Raw genomic sequence first — 17100 nt, forward strand, 5'->3', positions numbered from 1 at the left:
AAACTTCTCCTTAAGTTCATAGGGACAAAGAGAACCTAACATTGATAAAAATAAATAAAATAAAAAGGTATTCTGTTTATTACATGGCCAAAGCCCATCTTCCTCTTTCATTTTCTAATTAACTTGCATATACAACTCAAAATCGACACACATGACTTTACAACATCGTTAAGATTTCCCAAAGAGACATCTGGAAATGATTTATATATATATCAATATGCATGCCTTCCTTTTGGATGATTATTCAAATATGATCTTATGATTTACATCATTAAAGCTATCTGAAAATTAAAAGGTTAATATTTTGTCTCTTTTTCTTCTTTATTTATATTTTTTTTCGCCCTTCTTCTTTACGATGCTATGACTTTATAAATCGTTCAATATTGTTTTTGCTTACTTTGATAGCTCACAACTTATGTAGCAATAAAACTTTTAGCCAGAAAAAAATATAGTAGTTTCTTTTATAAAAATATGTGAGGAAAGGAAAATGACTTGACATATATGTATACATATCAAAGTTACACACGTTCATAATATAGGTACTGCATTTAATAAATACCTAGATCAATTTTAGGTTTATCAATCAAATATTTTCTGACTTAGTTTGCTTTTAGTTCTATATAACCACCAAACTAGGCTCAGTCTAAGTGAATGTTTCTTTTATTTTCCTTACTTGGATAGTTGAGAGACTTAAAAAACGGTAGTTGGGATCACCAAATATTAACAATTTTATTTGTTTCTGTGGTCCATTCTGGTGCAAGCCCACATCAACTTACATACTTCCTTGCTGAAATTAATCTCAAATGACTTTCTTTCTTTTTTTTTTAAATCCCTTTTCAGTAAAGCTCTTTTACCTCTTAAAATATTAAAACCCAATTGCTTCTTTTTTTGGGCTCAGAACAAAGAAGGAAAAAAAAAAGTAGGTTTTTAGTATAATGGCAAAGAAAAAGCAGCAAATGCTTTGCAAGATAGGTGTCAATGTTATGAAAGAATTATTAGAATTGCTAAATAACTCCAGATATTTTTATTGGTGTAATTCGCAACAATAAATAATTATAGGATATATTTAAAATTGACCATCACTTTTTGGTACAATTACCACCACCCCCAATGACCCCACACAACACCAATTTCTATGGACCCCACTTGATTTTCTTTTTCTCTGTCTCTATTAAAAGGGTTTCCCTTCTTTCAGAAGCATTTCCAGTTTACTAACTCATTGATCTCTCTTTCTCTTTTAAAGAAGCAATTCTCTCCTTCTTTTCCTCTCAATGGCAACAACAGAGACTAAAACAGCTGAGGTTAAGCCAGAAACTAAACCAGAAGCTAAAGAAGTGGAAGAGCATTCCGAACCTCTCAAGTACAAGGTATCAATCATAATAAGCATGGTTTTTTCTTAGAACATGCATATACACCAGTCTTTTTTTTCCCTCTCAAAATTTTCCCTTTATGATTTTTATTTATTTTTCAGACATGGGTTTTGAAAGTCTCAATCCATTGTGAAGGCTGCAAAAAGAAAGTCAAGAAAATCTTACAGAACATAGATGGTAAGTTGTAACCCTTAAAACTTGTGCACTTTCTGAAGTTTTTCTTTTCATGCAGTGACGTTATTTCTTCAATTTAATCATCTGGAGTTCAGTTCTCTTACCTCTTATAACATCTCTAAACTTCATTATTTTCAGTTCTCTATTCTAGCTCAACTTAGCTTTCAGAGTTTCAAAGCTGAGTTTTTATTTTTATAACAAAGTATTTCATGGCTATCTAGCTTAAGACTCGTATAGCAATTTTTATTCTACTTTTAAATCTGGGGTGTGATCCTTTTCTGGGTTTTACAGGGGTTTATAAGACAGATATTGATTTAAAGCAGCAAAAGGTCACAGTGACTGGAAACGTAGACTCTCAAACTCTGATTAAGAAGTTGGTAAAAACAGGGAAACATGCAGAACTTTGGCCTGATCCAAAAGCCGAATCCAAAGGGAAAAATAAAGGCAAAGGTAAAATCAAAGAGGCAGTAGTAGCAGCAAAGGATGATCAAGAAAGCTCTGAGGACAACAACCATGGCGACAACAAGGAAAAACAGGCTGTCAAAGTTGAAGTCGTACAAGACCCTTCTGCCAAAACCACAGAAGCTTGTACTTCCCATGTTGCTGAAGGCGGTCCACCGGGAAAAGCCGGTGGCGGTGGTGGTGGACAGGTCAAAGAGTTTAAGCCTGATCAGCACAAACAAACTGTGACCGTACATACCTGTAGTCCGTCACCGGCGGCGGAGAAAAAGAATGGTGGTGAACACGAGGCACCGGCCGAGAATAGCAATGGTAATGCTGGGACTAGCGGTGGTGGTAAAAAGAAGAAAAAGAAGGGGCAAAGTGGTAATAACGTTGTCATCAACGAGGTTGAACAACACGCGAGTAATGCTGCACCGGCAAATACTGGATCGCATATTCCTTATCATGTTACTCACATCCAAGGCCCAGGTCCGATTCCGGTTTCAGCCAATTACAGCCCGCCACGTCATCAGGAGTATCAGTACCCTCAGCACCTCTCCCATTATTATTACCATGAGCATGGAGCCCCGGTACATGGGTTGAGCTACAGTACAACACAGCCTACTAGTAGCTATAGTGCGGCGTATTATCCCTATTCTCACACGTATATGCATCAAGGCCCAATAATCGAGACGGAACCTCCGCCCTACGATTCGGACTCGTATTCACCTCAGCCGCCGGATTCGTTCGAGTTATTCAGTGATGAAAATCCAAACGGCTGTTCGGTCATGTAATGGTGAAAAGGAGGAAATTACCATATTAACCCTATATATGCGGCAAACTTGTACTATTTGTGTAAGCTCATTTGGGTTGTGGGGATAATTTTGTAATGTTATGTAGATATAAAAATGTGAAAGGAAAAAAAAAGAGGTAATAGTAGTTTTAATTAGAGGAAAATAAAGATGTTGAGGAGAAGGGTTCTAGTAGTATGGGTAGTTTTTTGAGGTTACTTTTTAGTTGGTATTTGTGCTTAGCTTTAATTAGTACTTTTTACTCTTTTGAGGTTGGTTTATAGAAAAGTAACTAGCCTTGTAATGCCTAGTTGTGTTGTGGCCTCACTCTTTCTTTCTCTCTCTTTCATGTATAAAGTAAAGATTGGTATTTGGTTTATTAGTTGATGATTAATGACACATTCTAGGGTTAGTTTTTGGTGCTACTAGTAGTTTAAGTAATAATTTTGGAAAAAGAATGTGTCATTCATACTCAGGTATATTGTTTTTTTCACAATGCAAAAGAACTTGGTATTTTTTTAAACCATTCTAATGCATTGAAGAATGAAACTTTATCACTTTTGTTGCACCCTCTTCGACGCTTTTGTTAGGTTTGGTGTTAGTTTTTCTCATAGTGTTGTTGTGATTTTGCCGAGTGTTTTGTAGGGACGCTTCTAAAGATGAACACCTTATGATGTGTAAAGAAGAAAAATAATAGTTTAAAATACCAAATCACAACTTCTTTAATAATAATTAAAAAAAATCCACCTGTCTTTTTTTTTTGAAAAAACCGATTTGTTGCTTTTTAATAAAATAGTAGAAGAGTTTGAGCTATACAGGTGTTTTTTCATTTGATGTGTTGATTACGTTAGAAGGCGAATCTTGAAATTTATATTAAATTTTCTACTAATATTTTGCTTTATACTAAAACTACAAAGCTTTTGGACTGTTTTGATTGATCTTTTGTTTAACAGTGCTTGCTTGCTTTATTTATTTTTTAATTACTTTCTTCCTCCTTTTTCATATAAAAATCTAGAGTTTTCATTTTATAGAAAGAAAAAAAAGCAAGCTAGTACAATGGCATATGGTCCTTGCATCATCTTGTTTGGGGCACCTCACTTAGTGTAGAAGGAACCCACCATCAATAAAATATTATAAATAAAAAAGCACCATGTTGAAGATGTAGTCAGAATGCTTAGCTTATCTAATCTTATCTTTGACCAGTGTTTGACCCTTTTTGACCAAAAAATGGTTAATATTATAAATTTTTAATGGATGTTATTGATATCAATTTATATTTAAGTTTGAATGACACTTGGTTAAATCCAATAGCAAACATATCCAATATCTCTTCTCTACTTTTATGAAATGTATAAGGGGACTATAATTAAGGTCTAATTTATAATGGCAATAGAGAAACGGAAGCACTAGATGGATCCTATTACCACACATTGTTTTTCAATATATATATACAAATGAATAAATTGAATTTTTGCCCCCGAACTATAACTACTATATGATCATGCCCCCGAATGATTTGTGATGTTAAAAAATTTTCCTGAACTATACACGTTACTTAAATATGAGACTTCTGTTAGATTTCGTCCTAAGTAACTAATAGATTGATGATGTGACATTATTTTGTTGATGTGACACTGTTATGTGTAAAATAATTAACAATGTTTCTCCCTGAACTTTGACCTCTACCAAATAATACCCATTTTATTAAAAAAAATTAATTTTTTTTCTAAAAATAATAATTAAATCCTTAAAAATTAAAATTTTAATTAATAAAAAATAACTTTTTTATTAGTTTTAGTTTTTCTTTTTTTTATAATATAAAATAAATATATTTTCTAATGAAAATTTAAAATAAATACTAAAACAAAGAAAAAATATTTAATTAATAAAATTAATTTAAGAGGAGGATGACGAAGGGGAACAAACTTTGTTTTAAGATTTATTTTTAATTTGTATTTTAAGATATATTTATTTTATATTGTAAAAGAAAAGGAAAAGTAAAAAATATTATTTGTTATTAATTAGATTTGTAATTTTTGAGTATTTAAAAAATTTATTTAATTAGTTTGAAACTTTTAGTATTGTTTATTTTCTTAATCTTTTAAAATGATTTTTTTTTTAATTTTTAAGGATATAATTATTATTTCTAAGAAAAAAAATGAGATTTTCTTTAAAAAAATATTTTTAATAAAAATTGCACAAGTAGTCAAAATTTGAGAGGCAAAATCACTAATTATTCTAGACATGCCAGTACCACATCAACAGTCAAAATATCACATTATCACCTAAGACAAAATCTAACAGAAATCTCATATTTTAATAAAGTACATAATTTAAGAGGAATTTTTAACATCATAAATCATTCAGATACATAATCATATATTGATTCGGAACAAAAATACTATATATTCTATACACATACTCATCGAAAATTCTAGACATCATTACCTATATATTTGATTAATTAAAAGAAGAAAAAAAAAACATATTCACACACAAACATCCAATGACTCTCTTTACTGATAGCTTTCAATCACTGAAAAGCTCTTTTTCATTTTATTCTCTTGGCCACTAGAAAGCCTTGAAGGTCATTTGACATTCCAGAGCGTAGTATGAGAACCTTATTGTTTTATTCTTATTCTTCTTTGAAGTGACCTTATATGTGTCAATATTAAGGGTATTTTTTATATAAAAAATATCCATAATAAAATGAAGTAATGCTTGGAGATACATATTACACATTAAAAAGAGAGCTCTTTAGGATAGAATTGAGGTACTAACTTAAAATTAATTGGTCCTAGTAGATGAATAGCTATTTTCTATATAAGATTATTATGTTTTTCATATGTGATACTATTTTTAATACACTTTATTATGTGGCTAAAAATGTGAATATTATGAATGACATGAGACACAATAAAACCAAGTGATATTCCTACAAAATAGATTTCAATCAAAGGGTCCCAAATAGAAGTCAATAGTGGAGAAATATGGAAGATTAATCTTGCTCTTGATATCATGTTACAAATAATATATGATTAGGGTTATAACTCAAAAGTAATGGGTGCTAGATAGAGTAATCTTTTTTTTAATATTAGATAGTTGTGTTTTAGTGTGAAGAATACATTATCTCACTTTTGGGTTTAAAAGTGTGAATATAATAAATGATTTTAAACACTAATATTGAACGTAATATTTGAAGAAGAAAAAATCTCACAAGACCAGAGCATGAAATTTGAAGGTATATATTTGAATTCCACAAAATTAGATTCAGAAATTTATAAGTATACACATCATCTTAATTAGTTGAAGCATTTAAAATAATCTAATATGATAAAGTGACACATATGGGGATTAAAAGTACCAAATGAAGGTCAAAGGTGGAGAAATACAGAAAATTAGCATTGGTTCTTGATACCATATATAGAACAAATTTGGAGAGAAAGACATTTTAGCTTAGGATTAGTGTTTCAACTTAAAACTAATGGTTAGCAAGTATTGTAATCCTATTCTCTATAAGTTTATTGTGTTTCCCAATATTAAGCTATTTCTAATATTACATTCATGTTTGTTTCAAAGAAAAGAAAACAGAGCTAAAAGAAAATAGTGTCCCTTGCTTTTGTGTCTCATTAATCCTTTTCACGCAGCTCTAGTAATCATAGGTCTGATCTTGGACCGAATAGCTTGTACCACAAACAAAAAGAAAGGAAAAGTTATAGTCATTCTTGATTTTGAATTGAGGAAAGAAAAAAAAGTAATAGGGAAGTTAGGGAAGTTGAGATTTTAATATTATTGTGGCTAATATTTTTCCTCAAAATAAGGGAAGATCTAAAGTTAACTTTCATTTCTTTCGAGACAACAAATAAATAAATAAAAATGAAGAAAAAAAAGCTGCATTAGAAAGATTGAATTTTGATTTATTGTAGAGTTGTATTTTATAGACTATGGATGATAATGATTCATTGAGAACCAACTAACATTTTATCTACTTTTCAGTGAAGTTTAGCTTGAGTTTTAGTGACTGTTTGCATATTCTTATCCAACCATTTGTGGGATTTACATATTAATCGAACCTGATTCTTTTCGTACAGTCCAACTTCTTGATCAACCCTTGTATATCTCAAAAGATAATTAGCTTTTATAGTGCCTCATGATTTTGCTTGGGAAGATTTCAAATACTTATAACACAAGTGTTTTTTTTAAAAAAAAAATAAACAAAAAAGGCGTCATGCATTTGTATGTAAAAATTACACAAGATAGAAATTGATTGCGATCATCTCAACGTAATGAACGGTCAAGATTAGTTGATTTGTTTTTCTTTATAATAATGGTTTGGAAGAGCTTCAACCTCCATGGATCCTGGGCCCCTTTCTTTTGGGTTCTTTAAGAATCTTACAATTTTGTTTTTACTTCCATCGTAGGCAAAAATTATGATCTCGAACTTTGAACAGAAGTACTAGACTCCTAGTGGTGAAACTTTAGTTTTTTAGTGCCCTTAAACAGGGGGTTGCCCCAATAATTGAGGACAGAGTTGTCTCTACAAGCAATCTTGAATTCAATCCAAGCCAAAATAATAATAATTATTATTATAAAAAGAACTTACTTTTGTTGGGAACCAAGTTGGGGGAGGAGTCCAAAAAATTAAAATAATTATAAGAAAAAAAAAGTAGAAACGATAATGAACTTGAAATCCTTTAAAAAAAATAATAATGAAATTGAAATGCATGAACACTGATTTGGTGTGGTGGTGGTGTAATTATGATGATAATGAGATCACTATTAACTAAAGTGTATGTAGTTTTATAATGATGAAAGCACTTCTACACATGCTGATGGAGATAGATGTTACCATTGGCTTAAGAGTTACCTAACTTTATTACAAAAATAATATTGAAAAAAATATACCTAAAACGAAATGTTCCAAGGATCAAGCATAAAAATTGGGTATGTCTCACTAAAAGGAAACTATAATAATACTACAATAAAATTTGCCAAAAAAAAACGGTTAGTGAGCCACACCAACACTTGATATTTTTATTTTAAAAAATAATAATAAATGAGTTGTTAATTTGAAAATTCCAAAAAGTGGCCACGAGAAAAAGTTAGCACTTTTAAAAAAAAAAAATATCCAAACTCAAATTTTAGTCTCGACCACTTTAGTAAATTAAGTCGATCAATAAATGCATCCCCATAAACTAACACATTTGAAACAAAGTAATGATAATATTAAATGACTAGCTTAATTAAGTGAATGGTTTTTGACTTGAGACTTGAGACTTGAGACTTGAGTTGAGTGTGAGTGAGCTGAATCAACTATGCTCAAATATTTCAATTATTGATTAAAGTTTAACCTTATAATAATTCCTTATTGATAACATTCTTGTCCTGATATGAGTGGGATTGTCTTGCCTACATGCAAATTCATTATTCTGGATAACATAACGCTTTTTTTATTCTTTTTTTTCTTACATTCCCATCTTTTGAACAGTTTCCAGGCCGCCAAACACAAATGATTTAATATTATTAGAGCACTCACATCAGGCTCTTTAAAATGTCAAATTCACACTACAACATTGCTCTTCAAAAATTTTTTTTTAGAGAATTACACTGCAGTAGCTCTACCAGGGGCGGAGGGAGGTGGCGGCATGTGGGGGCATGTGCCCCCACTCAACTTTTATAATTTTTTTAAAGTAGAATTTGAACTTATTTTGAAATATACACGTACATTATAATACATTATAGTGGAGTCAAATAAATAATTTTATCTACTTTGCATATAAGTTAAAAAAAATATTATATATATATACAATACATATATATATAAGTATTTTAATTTTTTGTATATAAACAAAAACTTTGATCAATCAATATTATTATATATTGGTATAAAGTTGAATTATGAGACACTTCAAAATAATAAAAAAAAATATCACCTAATTTTGTTGTTTTTTTTATTTTAAATATTTTGTTGCACTCATGTATAAAAAAAAACAAACACGTGTGTTAACATAAATGTTTGAAACTTGTTTTCGGTACCTTAAATTATTCATAATTTCTAAAAAAATTGTGTAATGTATATTATGACTACAATATATACAATCATATAAAAACAATTAAGATTATAAATATCTATATACTAAAAGCACAAATGGTACACCAATAATCCCTTTTATAGGAGAATTTCTCAATATTTTTTATAACATCAAAAAATTTTTTTAGCCCCTGCTGTACTTTGTGGCTGGCTCCGCCACTGAGCTCTACATTTATGTTGCACTATTCAATTTTTTAAAATTATTTTTACTCTTTTTTCTCTCTCTTATTTGCTTTTTAGCCATATAAATAAATGGATGTATATGGTGTTACTATACATACACATATATTTGTGCTGTGTGCGTTCCTTTTTTTTTCTTTCTTTTGAAATATACGTGTGGTTTATATATAGTAAAGGGGATTTGCCACATATACGACTTTTTAAACATTTTTTTCAATTTTTACGGTTTTTCTTTTTGTCTTCCATTTTTATATTTTGATTTTTTTACTTATATGTTATACTTACTTTATTTTAGTTCATTTTTACTGTGCCTTTTTTCTTTCTTCCTCTTTTCATTGTAGCATATCTTCTCTATTCCAGCCCCTCTCTATTCTTTTGTAATCGATAACCACACTCATTTGCTACTCCTATACTTCGAACCCCTACCCACCCTCTGCTTCTTTTTTTTTTCTATACTGATTATAATTTTCCTATTTGTTATATTATAGCAATTTAATATTGTGTGTTATTTGTTATCTATTTTTATATAATCAAGCTTAATTCTATAATAGCAAATAATCAAGTGGGCTTGATAATCAAGTGGGGTTTGTCTTGCCTTTTTTCATTTTTTTGTGTTTTTTAAAGCAAGAGGATTTATCTTAAGCTTCTCTGGTTGGATAAAGATATATGTATAACATTACAATATTATATCATATTGCTTAATGATAAGGAATAGCCATTTGTGTTTTTTTTTCTTGCTCATGTTTATGTTATTTTGACTAATAGTCACACACACATATTTATGTATACAGTTATTGATTTGTAGCCCAAATCAAATAATATCGAGATTCTAATATTCATGATGGGGCGTGTAGCCTTAATCAGATGGTATCGAGATTCTAATAATCATGCTGGGGCGTGTAGCCCTAATCAGATAAGTGACTGATGAGTAAGTCACGAACTTAAAGCAGATGAGTGACTATAGAGTCACAAATTTGAATCAGATAAGTGACTGATGAGTGAGTCACGAACTTGGGCTCCGCATCCTTAGCCATGTGACGATGCATTCACCTGGGCCTTCTGGCCCTAGCTCTAAGTAACTAGCTTTTAAATTAGACAAGCGCTTTTGTTTTCATCGAACTTAAGGTCGGTCAAGAATTTCATGCTTATAACGATAATGCTTATGTCGATTAGATCTAATCTTTTCGACTTGCGTTAAACACGCTAATACCGTTTTTGACTCATAAGCCAATACCATACGACCAGTGTTTAGTACTACTGCCGAACTTGACTAATGAGTCACAACTTTATAGTCAATACTGACACCATTGCCGATTCTGACTAATAAGTCAGTGCCACTCACAAGTAAGCAAGATTGCTAAGCATTTAATATGCAATCAAGGTCCACATTTAGAGCACTCAACATGCCTCATTAATAACCATGCATGTCACATACTGGGTACATTTTTCTTATCTCTGGTTCGAGCAAGAAATAATAGAAGAACGACCCTTGAGAACGATCAATCATTTGATTCCTTAGCGGTCACCTAGTCCTAACCAAATATGGAATTCCATCAATAAAATAAATCAATAAAAGGTTTATAATCTAAAACTTCGCTCTCGGGACCAATCCCGTGCTCTCGGGACTTCCAATCCACCCAAACGGGGTAGTAGAACCATCCCCTAAGCCCCCAAAGTCATCCCGAGCCCTAAAAATAGGTCTTGCTGAAAATGACCTAGCGCTGGGGCGCTGCCCCAAGTCAGAGAGAACCCCATTCTCTCCTCTGCCTAGCGTTGGGGCGCCACTGATAGACCAGAAAAAATTATGGTCTTCTCCCCTGCGCTTTCCCCTGAAAACCAAACTTCAAAATCAACCCCGAACATCATCCAAACCTATAATTTAATCCCAAAACTTCATCCATATCTCAACCTCATCAAAACCCAAGCAAACTTTCCCAAAAACCTCCATGAAATATCCAGTATCCACTTCAAAATCTCAGCTGAAAACTAACCTTAAAAACAGAGCAAACCAGAAAAACAACCCAAAATCCTTACCTCAAACTTGAATTGAATCATCTTCAATGGTTGAACTAAGGTCCTAAGCTTCAAACATTAATCTCCTAGCTTGAATCTTCAATTGGGGTTTCAAAAATTCAAAGGAAGAAGAAGGAGAATGGTAATCGTGAGAGAGAAAGAGAGTCTCTGTTTTCAGCTGCCTAAAGCTTCTACAACCAGCCTAATTTGAATATATCCTAAGGTCAAATGACCAAAATGCCCCTAGGTCATATTTATTTCCTTAACAGGCCCCAAGGGCAAAATTGTCATTTTCCGACTATCTCGTTAATTATAATTAATGTCCTACAATTCCCGTTATTCCCAATATTCTCAAATGCCAATAAATCAAATCTCATTACCCTTTAATTCCCACTAATGTACTAATCATCAAATTACCCTGAGACTCACCCCGTGCCCAGTAAATAACCCTGTTATGACCAAACCGCTAACTTGCATTCAAAGATCGTCTCATGCCAGATAGCTCGAACAAATCCACATTATAATGTGGAATCATCATAAATTACCAACATGCATGAAAATATACAAATATGCCCTCAACGGGTCAAATTACCTAAATGCCCTTATAATGAAAAATGGACTCACATGCATGCATTTATCATCATATAATAATATAATTCACATAATCATGCATATAACCATTTAATGGTATAATAAATCAATTTCAGCCCTCCCGGCCTTCTAATCCAACCATAAACCTCATTAAGGATTTTGGGGCATTACAATTTTATTGCTAGTTTTTTTTTTAAATAAGTGTGTTGCTAGTTGATATTATATTATATGTTTAATATGATATTATTTTAATATCTGAAGTTTAAGTTTCATTAAATTTTTATCTAATTATAAAATGTATGATTTTATTATTTTTAAATAATTATCATTGTAAAAAATCTAAAAAAATATATTATTTTAATTTGTTTAAGTTTAAGTCATGTTTACAATCTACGATTAAATTTAAAAATATTTGGTTTTATTATTTTTAAATAATTATCATGGTAAATTATCTAACAAATATCTTATTTTAATTTGTTTAATTAGTTTTTTATTTTTTTGAAAAGAAATTTGTTGCTAGCTGATAGTAGATTATTTTATATTATATGTTTAATATGATACCATTCTAATACTTGAAGTTTAAGTTTAATTAAATTTTATTTAAGTTATAAAACTTATGGTTTTATTATTTTTAAAATAATTATCATTGTAAAATATCTAAAAGAATATCGTATTTTAATTTATTTAAGTTTAAGTCATATTTACAATCTATCATTAAATTTTAAAATATTTGATTTTATTATTTTCAAATAATTATCATGGTAAAATATCTAAAAAAATATTTTATTTAAATTTAATTTGTTTAATTATTTATTTTATTTAAATTTAAGTCAAGTTTACAATATATCGTTAAATTTAAGAATGTTCTGTTAAATATAATAATATTTGGTCAAAGTTAACGGAAAAAAATAAAAAACTGTTAAAACAAAAAAAATTCGTTGTCTACACACTTTTTATATAGAAATCACTTGAAAAAAAATGTCATATTCACCAATTTCTCATATGTATATAGATATATTAATATTAATATTAATATATACATTCACATATTTATATTATTGATATTATAAATTTGAATTAATTTAAAATAAGGATAATTATATTAGATATTATATAGATAAATATTACAAATATTATATTATTGATAGTAAAATAAAATATTTGAAATGAATAAAATATATTAAAAATGTAATATTTAATGATATAGAGAAAGAAATAAAGAATTTTTTGTATGGTGTATTGTAAATATTTGATGTAAAATTAAAAAATTAAAAAATTGATGTAAAATAGAGAAAGTAGAGTTTTGGTAATCCATTTTGAAGGATTGAGTAGACAAATACTGGGAGTGCTCTTAGAGTGACTTATTTGTACCTAAAAAGATATCTAGCCATCTAGATCATAAAATAAATAAATAAATGAAATATTTGCTTAATTTTTCATCTTTTTTTATGGTTTTTTTTTACCTAAAGTTTAAAACATATAATATGTATAACTTATACGTATTTTCAAGAAAATGAAAGAGAATTAAAAAATAAAAATAAAACGGTGATATAAAAAAAATATATGTTGTTTTATAAAATTATAAATATGGTGGTTTTATAAAATTTCAGATGCTAATATAATGTTTATTATATGGCAAAAGAGAGTTTGCTTATGGTAATTAGCCCCTTTATTCTTTAGGCCCAATCTAAGATTTCTTCACTGTTTTTATTTTTTATTTTTTTTTATCGGGAATAGATTTTATAACTATTCAGAATGTAACGGAAAAAGAGTATAAATTGGAGGGGGGGTTTCCTCCAACCAGCAAAACTCATCGTCTTGCCTAAAGGCATGCTTTGCCAATCCATGGGCCAAATTATTAAACTTTCGGCCAACATGTGACAGAGTTGCCCCCGGAAAAGTAGACAATAAAGTTTTAATATCTGAAAAAATAATCCCCAATTCATTTTGATAAGTTATGTTATTATTTAAAGCCAAGACAAGAGAAAGGGAGTCAGAAAAGATAACATCCAGCTGAATTCCAAGCCTTTGAGCCCAATTGAGTGCGACCAACAGTGTTATAGCTTCTGCTTGAAAGGCTGACAACATTCCTGCAAAATAATTCATAAGAGAGCTTAGGCAAAAACAAAACTAAGGGATTTCATAGGAAATGAAAAGACTATAAACAAACCTCCCTCAAGAACAATAAGATAACCTTAACCAAAGGGATCATCCATTTGGTTAAGTTTTCAAAGATCGATATAACCATTTACCTTTTTTGCTCACTTATAGGAATGCTTCTTGTCAGTTAATTTTGAGATTTTGTAGTAAGTTTTAACTTAAAGAACAACGACACTTACCTTTTAAGGGCTTAGATAAAGCTACAATAACTTCCTTCTCTGGGGAGAGGATGATTGCTCAAAATCCTATCGTTTCTGTCTGGTTAGATAATGCAGCATCTACTGATAAGATATTGGATTGATTCCCCGAATCTTCTCTTCTTTGATTTGTAGATGTTGCATTTTGTATGGGTTGCTCCGTCGTTCTCTGTGTACTTCTTATCGACTCCCAATATCGGGTTACCCATTCAAACACTTGGTGTCCTTGTCTTGCTGGATGTCCATGGGTTCTTTTATTCCTCTCAAACCAAATTGCCCAAGCTATGATGAGCATTTTTTGAAAGTTTTCTTTTTCTAAAATTTCAGAGGCATAGAGTAGAATCTCCTTAAAGGAAATGTCCTCTTTCCTATGTGACATGAAAGGATAATCCCACCGATCCCATATTTCTTTAGAGGAAGGACACTAAAAGACAGCATGTGCATTAGAATCCTCTCCAAAACCACATAGTGGGCAAACACTGTGTTTAGAGATATTTCGTCGATTTAAACCTTTAAGAGTGGGAAATATTTCATGGTAGCCTCTCCAAGCAAAATGTAGAATTTTACGTGGTATTTTGATTCCCCAAAAGGACTTCCACCACATTGCTATTAATGTAACAGATGAAGATGGCAGTGCAGTGTCCATAGCTGAGGCTAGATTATACCCACTTTTGACAGAATAGTTCCCATGATTTGTATAGTGCCAGAGCCACGAATCTGGATGATCAAATTGAGTTAGAGGAATGGTTAAGATGTTTTGGGCATCAGCAGCATTAAAAAATTGTTGGACTCGTATCATGTTCCACGAACCAGGAGTTTCAATGAGATCATGTACTCTAAGGGGATCAAATATATCGATTGTACTTGGGAGAAAAGATGGAGGTCTTGGGATCCATGGATCACTAAAGGCCAAAGTTTCTTTTCCATTTCCTATATGTCTTCGCAATCCTCTTCGTAAAAGGTGTTGGTTTTTATTGATCAAATCAGAGATTATGCGCAGCAGAACAACAATCAAATTGTCAGATTAATCCCATAAGATTTCTAGATCTACTTCTTCACACTCATATATATATTGAATCAAGAACAAGAATAGAAAAATTACCCCAGGTCCTTCCTTGCTGCTATCTTTTCGTATGGCTGAATCCTTGAGATCTCACACCAAGATCTTCCAAAATGTTCTCAGGCACACAAAGAACGAGTGTAGGCTCGCTATACAAATAATAGGCAATAACTATTTATCAGATGTTCTCAACACATTAGATCTGATAAAGTTTGGACCTAGGTTTTGTGAAGAACAATGAACTTTGTTTTTGTCACTATTCTCTTTTCTCTGAGAGAATCCTAGATATTTTTCTATCCCTGAAAAATTACGTTCTGTGAAAACTGATATCCAATATTTAATAATATCTAATATATTAAAATATTTGTTATTTTAAACAAATTCAAAATAACTGATCACTTATCAGATTTTTGTTTAAATAATAATATTTTAATCGTATTAAAATATCTCATTATTTATTTAATATTTAAATAACTAAAATTGTGGAATCAAGAGACTAAGTCCATCTCTTATGCGTGTAGCACATGCCTGTGCATGCATGTGATTTTTCCCAATTTTTATTATTATTTAAATACCAAAAATCCCAAAAATAAATTAATTCAAAATTAATTATATTTTTGTTAAATCAAATAATTAATTAATTACACATAATTAAACAATAATTATGTTTGATACATAGAAAAATATTTTACTTATCACATAAGTCATTTTTGCCCATTTTTTGTATTTGACTTTGACAGTGATTGTTTGAGTCATTTCAGGGACTATGGACCTATAACATTAAGCTCCAATAAATTGAAACTAAATAATTAAACTCTTTAATTATAATAGTTAATTTATTAATTATGATATTACTCCACTATAAATTCAGAATTGCACTCTTTATGTTATAGATATACTTTTACAGAAATCTTTTTCTTAAGTCGTCCATTGATATAACCATCTTACAATAGTTCAACCCTCTAATTAATTAGTTCATAAATTAGAATGGAAGAATTACCATTTAACCTTTCTAATTTACTTCTTATTCCTTAAGTATCATTAATTCACTAGTGAATAATTAATCTATAATCTAATTATAGATTTGAGCTCAAAATCATTCAGTTCCAGAATTAACCCTTAAAGGAACTAATATACGATCCGTTAGGAAAGATTAGATTCCGTATTGTTGATACATGTTCTCAGCCATCCATGATATTAAATCTCCAAAACAAAAGTCATTAGCCTCATTTTTTGAAGAGACCTTAACGAATGAATCAAAAGATTTAATAAACATGAATAGGAGTTCATGAACACTCAGGATTTAGGTTGATCTATAAATGATCATCAGTTATGATATGAATTACAAGTCTTTATTGTTAAATGATTTTTGGATAAAGACTTTAATTCATATCGGTCCATGTCATATATAATCATATTATATAAAGCACATTTACCGAGATGTCTTTCTACATCAATAATCTGAATCTAGATTATTTGTATCATTATGATACTCAGTAAACCGTACTTACAACTCCAATTAAAGAATTCCATAACTTTAATTTGTCGTTGTTGACTATTTTTATTCATTCATGTGATCTTAATTCTCTCGTACTAATACAAGATCACATCCTCAATAATGAATATGGAATTTTTCTGATATTTACAAAATTATTCAAACAATAATTTAACAATCTAAATATGATAATAATAATAAAACATTGTATTTATTTATTCACAGAAAAAACTAATGTCTTTACATGCTTTTAGGACACACTCCTAACAAAAGGTCCCTACCCCATATGATACTTCTCCATGTTATTGAAGGATAATGACCTTCTCTAGCCTCCAATATACTTGTATGTTGGTAGTATCTTGCCTTGAATACTTTTGCAAGAAGGGATGTAGGGTTTATTAGTAATCGCCAAGCCTGTTTTGCCAGAAGTGCCTGATTATACTGAATAAAACCATGGAATTCCAATCCTCCCTCACACTTTGGTCTACACATTTTATGCTAAGCGCGCCAATGAATTTTCTTTTGTTCAGTAGTAGA

At 30.3% G+C, this 17100-nt stretch overlaps 1 protein-coding gene across 1 annotated transcript; it reads left to right on the top strand.

The window, feature by feature from the left end:
* Positions 1-1195: 1195 nt before the first annotated feature.
* Positions 1196-3158, top strand: LOC133790967 (heavy metal-associated isoprenylated plant protein 35-like). Its single transcript, XM_062228826.1, has 3 exons — positions 1196-1367; positions 1472-1547; positions 1836-3158. The coding sequence occupies exons 1-3, from the start codon at positions 1272-1274 to the stop codon at positions 2777-2779; spliced, it is 1116 nt and encodes a 371-aa protein (XP_062084810.1). The 5' UTR covers positions 1196-1271; the 3' UTR covers positions 2780-3158.
* The last annotated feature ends 13942 nt before the right edge of the window (positions 3159-17100 follow it).

The sequence above is a fragment of the Humulus lupulus genome, chromosome 7 (genome assembly GCF_963169125.1).
Source record: "Humulus lupulus chromosome 7, drHumLupu1.1, whole genome shotgun sequence".
NCBI lineage: Eukaryota > Viridiplantae > Streptophyta > Magnoliopsida > Rosales > Cannabaceae > Humulus > Humulus lupulus.

Excerpts from the sequence above, each read along its gene's own strand:
- LOC133790967 (XM_062228826.1), top strand. The coding sequence starts at position 1,272 with ATGGCAACAACAGAGACTAAAACAGCTGAGGTTAAGCCAGAAACTAAA. Across the intron at positions 1,368-1,471 it reads CCGAACCTCTCAAGTACAAG|ACATGGGTTTTGAAAGTCTC; the intron begins GTATCAATCATA and ends TTTATTTTTCAG. Across the intron at positions 1,548-1,835 it reads AATCTTACAGAACATAGATG|GGGTTTATAAGACAGATATT; the intron begins GTAAGTTGTAAC and ends TGGGTTTTACAG.